General features: G+C 55.2%; 5 protein-coding genes across 5 annotated transcripts; 3 read left to right on the top strand and 2 right to left on the bottom strand.

Moving 5' to 3' along the window:
- Positions 1-431: 431 nt before the first annotated feature.
- Positions 432-1,846, top strand: POSPLADRAFT_1043078 (hypothetical protein; the record flags this gene model as incomplete). The annotated part of the gene is made up of 3 exons (XM_024478219.1): positions 432-492; positions 581-1,473; positions 1,535-1,846. 3 exons carry the CDS (start codon positions 432-434, stop codon positions 1,844-1,846), a joined length of 1,266 nt encoding a protein of 421 aa, XP_024344688.1.
- Positions 1,847-2,159: 313 nt separating this feature from the next.
- On the bottom strand, positions 2,160-4,317 carry POSPLADRAFT_1128509 (hypothetical protein; the record flags this gene model as incomplete). The annotated part of the gene is made up of 9 exons (XM_024483744.1): positions 2,160-2,417; positions 2,485-2,585; positions 2,645-2,770; positions 2,831-3,334; positions 3,389-3,452; positions 3,505-3,669; positions 3,720-3,821; positions 3,872-4,126; positions 4,189-4,317. The coding sequence occupies 9 exons, from the start codon at positions 4,315-4,317 to the stop codon at positions 2,160-2,162; spliced, it is 1,704 nt and encodes a 567-aa protein (XP_024344687.1).
- A 519-nt stretch (positions 4,318-4,836) lies between these two features.
- On the top strand, positions 4,837-7,704 carry POSPLADRAFT_1165420 (hypothetical protein; the record flags this gene model as incomplete). The annotated part of the gene is made up of 11 exons (XM_024487885.1): positions 4,837-4,873; positions 4,963-5,049; positions 5,119-5,355; positions 5,415-5,537; positions 5,592-5,714; positions 5,770-5,892; positions 5,945-6,073; positions 6,125-6,499; positions 6,552-6,674; positions 6,727-6,885; positions 6,943-7,704. The coding sequence occupies 11 exons, from the start codon at positions 4,840-4,842 to the stop codon at positions 7,305-7,307; spliced, it is 1,878 nt and encodes a 625-aa protein (XP_024344686.1). The 3' UTR covers positions 7,308-7,704.
- Positions 7,705-8,404: 700 nt separating this feature from the next.
- Positions 8,405-9,543, bottom strand: POSPLADRAFT_1030775 (hypothetical protein; the record flags this gene model as incomplete). Its single annotated transcript, XM_024476748.1, has 2 exons — positions 8,405-8,840; positions 8,897-9,543. The coding sequence occupies 2 exons, from the start codon at positions 9,541-9,543 to the stop codon at positions 8,405-8,407; spliced, it is 1,083 nt and encodes a 360-aa protein (XP_024344685.1).
- A 1,062-nt stretch (positions 9,544-10,605) lies between these two features.
- POSPLADRAFT_1128161 (glycoside hydrolase family 16 protein) lies at positions 10,606-12,251 on the top strand (the record flags this gene model as incomplete). The annotated part of the gene is made up of 7 exons (XM_024483711.1): positions 10,606-10,992; positions 11,051-11,140; positions 11,195-11,390; positions 11,450-11,710; positions 11,778-11,961; positions 12,018-12,148; positions 12,211-12,251. The coding sequence occupies 7 exons, from the start codon at positions 10,606-10,608 to the stop codon at positions 12,249-12,251; spliced, it is 1,290 nt and encodes a 429-aa protein (XP_024344684.1).
- Between the last annotated feature and the right edge of the window lie 446 nt (positions 12,252-12,697).

The raw sequence follows: 12,697 nt of genomic DNA, 5'->3' as shown, positions 1-12,697 counted from the left end.
CATCCCAGTTTGTGCTCTTGTAAGTGAAGCCGCTTGCAATACACGCAGTGGTACTGCACAGGGACTCTCCGGGGCTCTGCCAGTGCATGAACTCTTTGGAGGTCTACAGTCTCTTGTGACCCGTGAATGTAGGGCTGCCGAAAATTGGTTCCGCGAGAATTTAGTCGAGAGCGATATCGGGCGACCGGCGAATGGAGATCTCGATAAATCGTCCGACCGTTCTTCAGAAACCTCGAGGACCCCATGAGGTGATTACAGGGTGACAGGGCGATGCGTTCGCTGTCGAGCTTGCGTAAATAAAATCTGTCCGCCGTCATTGAAAAGGGGAGGGGTCCAAGGGAAGACGTCCGTCCGTCCGTCGCCCCTCGAGCCTCTCCTCACAACATCTCAAGCCCCCTCCGCACTCACTCACCCCTCCTCACTGTCAAGATATGGCACCTTACCTCATTCGCAAGTCATCTCAACGTGCGCGGAAGACGCCACTGAAGGCTGGTGCGTACTCTCCCTTATTTACCCATTATTTGCCTCTGTGGGTCCACACTACGTTCGTTCGTACTCACTTGCTTGAATTGGACTGTAGGGATCAAGGAATTTGATCATTGCGATCTACAAGATCTGCATCCGTCGTCGCCGTTCGCGAGTGGCACACAGTCGCTGTCAAGCTCTTCCGACACCGTCCCCTCCTCTCCTCCATCGAGCGCCGGTAGTCCGGACTATTGCCCACCCTCGCCCTCCCTATCTTCTTGCTCGTCGGACTACGAGCCTTCAGCGCCTCCGCGGCGCTCGCGGAAGACGGCGTCTGCGCGCAACAGACAGGACTCGCACAAGAATCCCGCGTCTGGGAGGGTTCGCCGACCACCGAATGCGTTCATCATTTTCCGCTCTAATGTATGCAAGAAGACTAAGGTCAAGGGCCCAGCTACAAAAAACAACCAGACCACGACCAGCTGTGCGGCAGCTATACTATGGAACAGCTTGTCCGATGCGGAAAAAGCGCCGTGGGCAACACGGGCCGCGGAGGCCAAAGCGCAGCATAAGCTGCAACACCCAGACTACAAATATACGCCCGGAAAGTCCCACAAGGCTAGGTCGGGGAAACGGGGGCCGCGGCCAACCAAGCTAGAGATTAGTCGCTCCGAAACGATGGCAAAGCTACTTGGACAAGGTTTCGAGGGCGCCGAGCTCAACAGGCGTTTGGAGCTCATCTATGGCGACGCGAACAGCCCCCTTCCTAGCTCGCCTCGTACGCGAGGGCCCCACGTTTCCCAGTCAACCTCAAAGCGCGCGACGAAGTCGCGGACCACTAAAGTCTCAGATTTCGAGGGCGACTTCCAGCCCGAGGTCGCTTTTGAAAACATGCATATCTCGGACATGGCGACCCCTGAGCTCGTCGCGTCGTCGCCGGATTCGGACGACGGGCAGCTGCTCCAAGAAGTCTCGACTCCGAGCTCCTCTGTCTCTAATGAGATACAGGTACGTTGACTCGCAGCGATATATATATCAAGCGCGCCTTAACCTGCTCGATTCTATTCAGGGTCAAACGGTAAAAGAGGTGGGAGGCTCGCTTGTCGACGCTGCCGAAGAATCCATGCTCGTCGACGGCCAATCGCTTATCTTCTTTGACGGCTTCGCGCAAGGGTCCCCGTTATTGACGTCTCTTTCAATATCCATCGCACCGATTGACTTCGAGAACATGAATAGCCAGTCCGACTTATTCAGCATGGAATCGGCATTCTACGATGATGGTCACTTGGAGAAGCTCGTTCACCCTCTCATCGACGAGCACGCAGCGAACGCTGTAACGGACATTGACTTCAGTGAATGGATCAATGACCCCGCTATCTAACCATTCAGTGAGTCTCGCACACGATCCGCCTTCGTTTTCGCCCTCTTTCTATTGTGCCGCATTCTTTCATTGCCTTTGCTCTGGTCACGTTTTCGACTTTCGTTGCGCTTCATACGAATCGCCCCGTTATACCACGTTTCGTCTACTCACATGCCCTTCTGACTTTGCACCGACCTGATCGTCGAGTTTACCTATCGTACCGGCTGGAATCTGTATACATAGCACGTCTTAGGCATATTGCTCACCGTTATACACCAGATTATCTCAGTGTCCAGAACAGTCTGCTGGCATATTAGCATTCTACCGCCTAAATTCACCGAGGTGATCTCTTGGCTCTCTTCGTATCGCCTTCTCCCGTGCTCGGGTCCTTGGCCCGTTTGCTCGGAGGGCTGCCCGCGCGTGCATCAGAGCTCGTATTGATACGACCCGCGGCGTTCTCGGCGCGTAGCCACTCCTCGCACTGCTCTTTTGTCCCGTCCGGGTGCTGTAGCTGCCACTCGAGAACGCGAGCGAGCACAACGCCGGTCCATTTGCCGGGTGGCACACCCAGCACGCGGACGGTGTCGCGTCCCTGGGAAAATGAACACATGACGGTGTTAGGGCTGTAGCAGCGTGCCAAGATAACGAGAACAACTGACGTCCAGAATCGGTCTCGCATCTAAAGCCGCAGGTAGCCGGAGCTCATCGATGCGGGCCACGAATGAATTGTACTGTTCGATTCGTGACGTCGCTGCCTTCTCTGGAAGTCCATGGCGTCTGTCAGCCTGCCACTGGAGAAGAATAGAACGGAGCGCCCACCGTCAAATTTGTCTTGAGTGGCATCCCAGCAAGCGAGCAAATCCTGTGCCAGTGAGAAAAGCATAGAGGTTGACCACTGAACGCCCATCTGAGACTGATGGACAGCCTTCTCCCGCAACAGTAGACCTTATGACCGCCAACGACGTCAGATTCGCACTTCGAGTGGCATCGCTCCATGGCGCGTACCTATTCGCACCCTATCCTCCGCGCCGCCGTGCTCATCCGGCGTGTACGTATCTATCTCTTTGCGAAGGAGATCCCACGCGTCAAACAGAAGGGGTATACCGTCAAGATAGCGGTTCTGGGTCCCCAATTTGAGACCCTCGCGCACGACTACTTCCGCAGCAGTCTGTGTTTTTTTCTTGGTGTCGGTGCACTTCAGGCCACGGTACGGCGTCAACGCACAAGCTAGCCATACACGAGGGAATGGTGAGTTTTGCGGCGGGTTGGTATGTTCGGCGAGGAGGAGCGGATGCAGTGGGGGAAGAGAGACAGATGATAGGGGCGAAGAGGATGTTGTCGGGGACCACTGCCCAAGGAGACGGTCCAGAATAGATGCAGCGATGAGCGAGGTGTGTGCAGGGCCGGGGGTCCCCGAGAGTGTCGATGCAAAGGAAGGAGGAAGATAGAACACGCAGGAATGGAGTGAGAGGTCGTTGATGAGTTTGATGGAACGGAAAGGGTCGCGTCCTGGACAACCTCGTTAGTATGTGCGCACGCAGACTATTACTTCACGGTGAGCACCTTTCATCATTTTGTCGATTTCCTCGCCGATTCTCTCTCGACTTATTTTTGACACAAGTGCTTTCTACAGTAGAAAGTTAGCTCTCACACGATAATACGGTCCTATAGAGAACTACCTTGATCTTCGGATCCCGAACAGATGCTTCGAGCTCAGGGACTATGTCAAAGCCTAGCCTGCTTGCAAATCTGACGCATCGTACAACTCGAAGAGGATCATCAAGAAACGTTTCTCTTGGTGGTAATGGGGTACGAATGATGCCGTTTCGCAGATCATCCAAGCCCTACTTCGTCAATGGGAGAACACATGCGCAGGTGAGGATTCAGTCAGTACCTTGCCTGTGTGATCTTCAACAGAACGACTGTGGACGTTATAGAATAAGGTGTTGATGGTAATATCTCTTCTTAGCGCATCTTGTAGTGGTGTGCCGAAGGTCTGATAACGACCCTCAGTATCTGAAATTTCGCGAGACTAAAGTAAATTACCACTTGGGTCGGAATGCGACTGTCCTCAGCATATTTCTCACTTCTAAGGTTGACAAAGTCGATCTCGGATCCTAAGACTGTTGTCCTGGCGGTCTCGAGGTGTTTTGACTGCTCAGGGTTGCTCTCGATCTTCGTGACGCCCTTGACGGGAACGTCCTTGATTTCGGAGCAATATTTAACAAACCGTTGGGCGAAATCCACTCCCATCATCTCGCTTAGTGCAATGTCTATGTCATGGCATTGATGTCCTAGCAGCTATCAAGGTTATACGGAGTACCTTCTCAGCCACATGCTAGTATGGGCTGCAAACAACCGACCTTGTCACGAACCCAGCCTCCTGCTATTCGGCATGTTGTTTCTATTCCCTCTGTCTCCTTCATATACTGTGTACACTCGTCCAGCAGCGTGCAGAGCTGACTCTCCTGTTCGGTGAGGTGGATCTCCATGTTTGCTACAATGTGGGCGCGGTTGGAGGCAGGTCGAATAAGAATCAAACGTGTGTGTCGCAGAAAGCAAGCTCGTCTAAAAGCTTGACGAATGGTCAAGAGCATAGCATGTGTTGGTCCTAACGGTGCGACTCTTACAGACGCGAGTCAAAACGCGTCGACGTCACGGGTCACGGGTCAATCACATTCTCATAGGGTACGTATGGCATGAAAGTGTGCGTATTCCCGACTGCTCGCTGAATTGCTGGGTCGTCTCAACGAGGTATGTGTACAGTATAGGAGCACGTTTAACGTGTATGCAACGAGGAATCATTCACCTTGAGTGGTGGCCGGTGAAGAGCACGTGCCGCATGTAGAGGGGTCGGGCACAAGGCGGGCATGAACGGCTGTGATTGGCTGGAAGTGGAGCCAAACGACAACCAAACAGCGGAGGAGAAGCAGTTGCAGGCGCACGCCGTTACAAGTCCATCTATCTCTCCTTCCTCTCTCTCGCTCAGCCCCCCCCCACGCTCCCTATCCGCCATGGGTGTCGTCTCCAGCTGCTGCGAGTCATGCTGTCAGTATCTCTTCTGCCAAATTGCGCCATCTTTACCGGCGCATCGTAGCCGTGACGATCATGGGTCGCTGACTTCTTTCGGCACGCAGTCCATTCACGCAAATCGCAGTCATATGAGCCCCTGCTCCTCGAGAACGAACGGGAGGCTGTAGCAGACCTTTTGCAATACCTAGAGAGTAGGTATCCGCGAGGACGTGCTCGCAGTCGCTCCCCGACTGCCCCATTCTCACATCCTTCAACTGCAGACCGCACGACGACCAACTTCTTCTCGGGATCACCACTTTCCGCGTTGACCACACTTTCTTTCTCTGACAATGTCGACCTCCAGCGGAGTGCGGCTCTGGCGTTTGCTGAGATTACGGAGAAGGAGGTGCGACCGGTCGGGCGGGATACGCTCGACCCCATCCTCTTTCTGCTCAGCAGCCACGATACGGAGGTACAGCGGGCGGCCAGTGCCGCATTGGGCAACCTCGCCGTCAACAGTGCGTCTCCATTTGATGATGTTCATTGCTGTCAATCTGGCTCATGTTCCGTTGCATAGCCGATAACAAGCTCCTTATCGTGAAGCTAGGCGGTCTTGAGCCTCTAATCCGGCAGATGCTCAGCCCGAATGTTGAGGTGCAGTGCAATGCTGTCGGGTGTGTAACGAACCTGGCGACGCATGGTACGTCTCAGTACGACTGTACATCGTACACCCTTTTGACAGCTGCGTGTGTAGATGACAACAAGACGAAGATTGCGAAATCAGGTGCACTTGTTCCGCTCACCCGCCTTGCACGTTCCAAGGACATGCGCGTACAGCGAAATGCGACGGGTGCACTTCTCAACATGACCCATTCTGGTATGTCGCTTTTATCAAGTGTGATAACTCATAGGGTTCATTTCACAATCGATAGATGAGAATCGGCAACAGCTTGTCAATGCGGGCGCAATTCCGGTTCTGGTCAGTCTTTTGAACTCGCCCGATACTGATGTCCAATACTACTGCACCACCGCGTTGAGTAACATCGCCGTCGATGGTATGCGTTGCTGTTTATATTGTCTGTGTTCTGCATTGACGTGAATGTCTAGCTACGAATCGTAAGAAGCTGGCGCAGAGTGAGCCCAAGCTGGTCGCCAGCTTGGTGCAGCTCATGGACAGTCCTAGCCTTAAAGTCCAATGTCAAGCAGCGCTTGCTCTACGGAACTTGGCTAGTGATGGTGTGTGGTGTCGTTTCATACGGCTATAGACTCGCCTGAATCGGTCTGTAGAGAAATACCAACTGGAGATTGTCAAGGCGGATGGCCTCCAGCACCTCTTACGCCTGCTCCAGTCCACGTACCTTCCTCTTATCCTCTCTTCCGCTGCTTGCGTTCGGAATGTGTCGATTCACCCTCAGAACGAGTCGCCGATCATCGAGTCGGGCTTCCTGCAGCCTCTGATTAACCTCCTATCGTTCAAGGACAATGAGGAGGTGCAGTGCCATGCTATCTCGACGCTGCGAAACCTTGCGGCTAGCTCGGAGAAGAACAAGCAGGCGATTGTGAAGGCGGGTGCGGTGCAGAGCATCAAGGAGCTTGTTCTCGAGGTTCCCATGAACGTGCAGAGCGAGATGACCGCCTGTGTAGCGGTTTTGGCGCTGAGTGGTACGTCTTGACGTTTGATTGATTGACGTGAGGCTAACCATGATCGATGTAGACGAGCTGAAAGGCCAATTGCTTGAGATGGGCATTTGTGAAGTACTTATCCCTTTGACGAATTCGCCTAGCTCGGAGGTACAAGGCAACAGCGCTGCTGCGCTGGGTAACCTGTCTTCGAAGGGTAAGTGCTAGCCCTCCTTTTGCAGTCTCGTGTTGGTGAATTACTTCTATAGATGGCCGCACGGCCAATGATGATTATTCTGCATTTAACGACGTCTGGGAGAAGCCGGACGGTGGCATGCACCGATACTTGTACCGCTTCCTCACCAGCCCGGACGCGACCTTCCAACACATCGCTGTATGGACTATTGTACAGCTCCTAGAATCCGAAGGTATGTTGCGATGCATCTAGCGAGTAGCCCAACATATTGACTCGGTTGGACGACCAGACCCGCAGCTCATCAACAACATCCGCGGTTCAAATCTGCTTATTCCTAACATCCGCCAGCTTGCCGAGACGCGCACGTCGACTCCCACATCCTCAATCGGAGGCACGCCGCACTCGCACCACTCGCATAGCCACTCGTACGCGGACACTGAGACCGGCGAGGGGCAGGGCGAGATCCAGCTGCTCGCGCGGCGGATCCTCGAGATCACCGAAGGCGACGATGACGGCGCGATGACGCCTAGTGCCGCCGCATCGCAGCTGCAGTCTACATCGCTGCGCGAGCACGAGGGCAGCGTAGGGCGCGAGCATGAGGAGCTGCGCAAGAGCGTGCGGGAGGCGTTCTCAGGAGGCTCTCTCGGACATTGAGGTATTTATGATCGTGCTCCCGTGCTCTTATGCCGAGGACAACTTATGTTGTAGCGCCACTGCGCTGCGCGAACAATGACCTCGGGGCGGCCGGGGACGCCCCTCCCGGCTTCACTGCTCGTAGATTTCCGTCGACCACCACCCTGCCTACTTTCCCGTATGCACGCCTGTCTCCGCATGTCTTTATTTCCCTGTTCGTTCCCAACTCTTCCGTACCGTCTCGGAGGTCGTCGTGGCTGTTGCATTTGGCTCGTTTTTGTTCCATAGGAGTTACTCGATGCACTGCATGTTTTCGCTTGCCGCCTGCTGGTGTGTGCCGCAGGGTGGTGCCCTGATCGTGACGACGTTGACGACTATATATATATGCTAGTATGACATGGCTTTGTGACCTATTAAACGAGCACTGTGCGGTACTCGCCGTTGGTGTTCCGGACTGGGTCTAATGTCAAGTCCCAAGTTCGTTCTGTACTCCATATGCAACTCGGTTCGAAGTTCTTCAGTCAATGCGGCACCGTGGCTCAATATATCACACATGAATATGAAGGCGTTTTGTGACTTTATTTGTGAGCGGTATGTGTACGAAGTGCGACCAGTCATGAATAGTACAATCGTCCATGGCGAGAGATGGGTATAGTAAGATCGTCCATGGCGATGAAACGGGTATAACGTCCATTGCGTATGCAGAAAAGTAACGTCCATGTGGCGTAATGTATAGTACATGATGTCGATATTCTCTCTTTTTATCTTTTTATCTTTTTATGACGGTTTGTGGTGTTATGGTGATGAATGCGGTTATTTATATTATTTGTCTTTGGGGTACTTAGTTTGATGTGATGAGGTGCGGAAATGATGAAGATGAGGCGGGTAAAGTAGAGGGTATTTACACCGTTACGGTGATCATCCGGCGACGGGAGAAGGGGGTAAGGGCGAGAGGAAGAATCGTCGCGAAAATGATGCGGATGTATGTGATGGATGTGCGCCAGTTGTTTGAATGGGAATAAGAGGGCGTGGTCGGGGGGGGGGGGGGGTATAGTGGATGACGGGTACTTGGAGTACCTGATATTATAATAGATAATTGTTTTTGGTTTGTTTTGGTTTTAAAGAAGGAAGTGGTCGTATGTGTAGGGAGATTGGGGCACCGGCGACACCGCCACGGGTAGATTTATGCCGAGGCCAAGGCCAAGGCCAATTTGGGCCAATGGCGGGCGGGGCGGGGGTCTGGGCCGCTGGATGGGATGCGGCGAAGGCCGCATCATCCGGGCGGGCGCCGTTTGGGGAGAAGGGATATATCGCACATGAGTGCGGTGAGGTGGGAACGGCGTCGGCAGCATGGATGGCGACGGCGCGACAGAAAAGGGGATGGTAGTGGTGGGCGCCTCAGGGAAGGCGATGTCGGAGAAGTGCGGCGCGGGGAGAATGGAGGGGGACGGGGCCACAGGCCACGCCCCTCGCTCCAGGTTTGGCCGAGTGAACTCGGCGCGCTGAGGGGTGGGGCGGGTGGATGGGTTGCGCGCATCAGTGGACGGCTCGGTACTGGCAATACATATGTAAATAATCGAAGCGCAATAAAAAAAGGAGGGAAGACACACCTCTGCATACCGGCGGTCGAGCGCTGCAGGCGGGCCTTGGCGCTCGAAGGGAGCCCAAGGCCAAGCCCCGCGTACGCAATGGCACGCTTGTGTTTCGGGATGGAGACAGTGTACGCAGTGCGCCTCGTCGCCTTCGCGGGAACTCCACTGGGGAGCCCGCGGCCAAGTCCGCTCGCAGCGTACGCCCGCGCACGCTTGTATGACGAGCTGGACGGCGCCACTCCCGCGACCAGCGCGGCACGCTGGCACCTGCCAGTACGTGCGCGTTTGGCCAGCAGCTTTTGCGCGAAGGCGCTTTTTACGCCCTCGCTACTGCCTTCATAGCCATCCCCCGTCTCCTGCTCTGGCCCGGTATGGGTGGATGGGTGGGCGGCAGGGAGACTGTCGTGCGCGGGACTGGTCTCCGAGGCCAGCTCGGCGCCAGTGTATTTCCCGGGCACGACGTGGGGGAGACGCGGGTAGAGGATGTGCTCCGCCGAAGGGGAGGGGAAAGGTGTGGGCTCGGGCGCGCTAAACGCGTCAGAGTCGGACACCCACTCCCGGCAGGTATTATACTCATTGAGAGAGTTTGTGGATAGGAGTAGAGGATATGCGAACCCTAGGCCAGCTAGGGCGGCAGAGTAGCTCTGGTTAGCAGAGAAAGGCATGCTGAGTTGTATGCGTTGGTGGACTTTGGCGGCGAGAGGCGGGCCTATTTATGCATTTTTCGACCCCCATTGCTCTACCATACATGTCCCTGCCTGCTATACCGACGGGTATGGCCATGAATCGCCGTGTATCCGTACATCCGTATGATATGCCTCGAGCGCGGTTGTGATTGTAATGGAAGATGTGCGCTTCCATTACAATCACGACCGTATCCAAGATGGGTGGAATAATGCGTGCGAGGTTCCAGGCTTCAGGAGCAACTGACTTACTCGACAGATGGCATTGCTCTCGCGCCTCTTCATCCCTCTTCATCCCTATATGGCGAGTAGATTTTCTACATAAAGCCGATGATATCGTCCTTATGTCATCAGCCATTATAGGACACCATAATTCAAGCCTTACAACATTCCATTCATAGATTGGCGGCCATATGGATTGAAAGAACAAATGCAAAACTCAGATACTTTGTATGGTCGCTACTTTTGTGGCAAGTTTGTGGACTTGGAGAGTCAACCAGTCAGAATTGAAATGGCCCGTGTTCTATGACTTCCTGGCTGTGGTTGTCCGCATGTCCATCCAAGTCATGACCAACTGAACCCGGATGTAAATTTTGAGGCGCCCACGAGCTCGAAGCAGAGTCGACGCCGGAATGAACGGATATGAGGGGACGGATGAGCGGCTTGGACGGATCGAGGTCGGCGATCAAAGCTCTTCGATCGATGGCGGGCGGCTGTGGCTGGCCGCCAGTGCCCCCTGCGCGCGTCCAAGTGTGGCTCCTCGATGAGGCGCATCCGTGCTGCGATGGAGCCATGGACCATCGCTCCACGCGAACGACTGCGGCCTCACCGCCACGACAGGACCTGCTGACTCATGCTGGCCCCCAGATATCCACAGCGCTTTGTTAGTAACCGCCTGAGCAGCCACGCCTGTTCCCCGCTTTGTCTAGCCACGTTCAGCCACATTTAGCGACTTTATCAACCCAGCGCGGTTACGTGGCTACCCGCTTCAACTCTTTCTCCACTGTCCACCTCGACCATCGTCGCACTGCCGCTCTTTTAGCCATGTATCTCCACGTCCCTCTCCTCCTCTTCCTGCTCGCCAACGTCGTCCCATCCAATGCTAACGTCTTCACTCGCGGGTCCGAGTCCATCACACGCGCTGCGAAACGCGCTCGCCACAACACGATCAAGCGGAGCTCTGGCTTGATCCGCGACCTGCGCCTCGCCTACTCTGGCACACTTGTCGATCAGCAGGCCGACAGTCCAGGTAAATACTACTGCGTCAAGGTCGACACGGACGAGACGAGCTCGACGAATGGTACTAGAAGCGGGTCTTCGTCGGTTGCATCCCTGGGCGCAAAGCCGTCCGCCACAGCGACATCATCGAGCGCTCCGGCGGCGTCTTCCAGCGCCGTGGCCTCTTCGCCCTGGAAACTCAAGCAAAGCTACGTACGTGCCCACGGAAATAGCACTGTCGGTAGATTCACGTATCTTACTTGTATGTCAGGAGGGAAATTCGTTCTTTGCCGGATGGTCCTTCTTTACCGACACGGATCCGACCGGAGGGACGGTGGACTATATAGACGGGAGCGCAGCAGTACGTTTGCTGGTTCATCTTTCCGGTGCCTATTTGACCCAATGTAAATGTCAGGAATCCGCCAACCTGACCGGCATCAACAGCGCGGGCAACGCATACCTGAAAGTTGACACTACCCCGGTGATTACCTCAGGGTACCGTCGCAGTGTTCGCATCACGACCGACTTCACGTACACCGGCGCGCTCATTGTCCTCGACGCCGTCCACATGCCCACTGGCTGTGGCACCTGGCCCGCGTTCTGGTCGAATGGTAAGTCTACTGCTATGTGCCACAGTCCGTACTGAGAGCCACCACGCATCCGCGAACAGGTCCGAACTGGCCCGACGGTGGTGAGATCGACATCGTCGAGGGCGTGAACGACTACACGAACGACCAGGTCACGCTGCACACGAACACGGGATGCTCGCTCCCCACATCCAACGCAACCGTGCTCGCCATCGCGGGCGACATTGTTGGGTCGACGGACTGCTCCGTCTCGGGCACGGGCGACGCGGGCTGCGGCATCCGCGCGTCCCAGACGAACTCGTTCGGCGCGGCGTTCAACGATATCGGCGGTGGCGTCTACACGAGTGCGTGCCATCCCTTGCATTCTGGTGTTTGCTTGCCTGGCCTGACATCTCTTCTTTCCGAATGAAGTGCAATGGGATGACACCGGCGTATCGGTGTGGTACTTCACGCGCAGCACGATCCCCGCCGACATTTCTGCAGGCGCACCCCAGCCTTCCGGCTGGGGCATGCCGATCGCCAACTTCCCCGCGTCGTCGTGTAACCCGTCTCAGTTTTTCTATGACCATTCAGCGATCTTCGACACGACGCTCTGGTGAGTCGCACATGTAGTTTCTGCGGTACGTTTTCTCGTGCTGATGAATGAGACAGCGGCGCGTGGGCGGGCGACGGCTGGACGGCGTCAGGAATACCTGGCCAGGAGCAGAGTTGTGCCCAGCGGACGAACACTGCGACCTGTGCGGAGTTTGTTGCGAACAACGGTGCCGCATTCGAGCAGGCTTGTGAGTCATGTCTACTGGCGCAATTGTCTGTCATCTGTGTATGACTCACCTTCGTTCTGCAGATTGGGAGGTAAAGAGCGTGAAGATCTACCAGACGAGCTAACCAATTAAGCCTATCTGTGTAAGTGTTGCTTTAGGTTATATGCGAGTCTGGACTCGTAGAGGAGGGCATGCTACTCCTGTGTATCATCTCGTGCACATGTATCGCTAGTATCTCTCTTCAAAGCATCTAGGTTATGTATCAAGGACTTTGCAAATGAGTCGAGGTGCAACGCTCAACTCGCGAGCCGTGGCCGCTGAGTGACGCGTGGCACGTGACAAACGCGTACTGATCGAGATCGCGCGGGTTGAACCAAGTTTGATGGGTAAAATCTGCTTCCGCCTACGCGGTCGCGTTGCACGAGCGCTCGTGGACCCACAATTGCAAGCGACAAGGGTACGCGTCAGACTTGTCTCCAGGTTTGCTGCGCTTGGACCGCTGCGGTGCAGCATGTCGCATCGCGCGCGCCCTCTGCTCAAGGCGTCTTCGCTCGTGCTCAATGTTGTGTC

Source organism: Postia placenta, assembly GCF_002117355.1.
Source record: "Postia placenta MAD-698-R-SB12 unplaced genomic scaffold POSPLAscaffold_1, whole genome shotgun sequence".
NCBI lineage: Eukaryota > Fungi > Basidiomycota > Agaricomycetes > Polyporales > Adustoporiaceae > Rhodonia > Rhodonia placenta.
The sequence above is the reverse complement of the archived record's forward strand: the minus strand, read 5'-3'. Positions and strand labels throughout refer to the sequence as shown.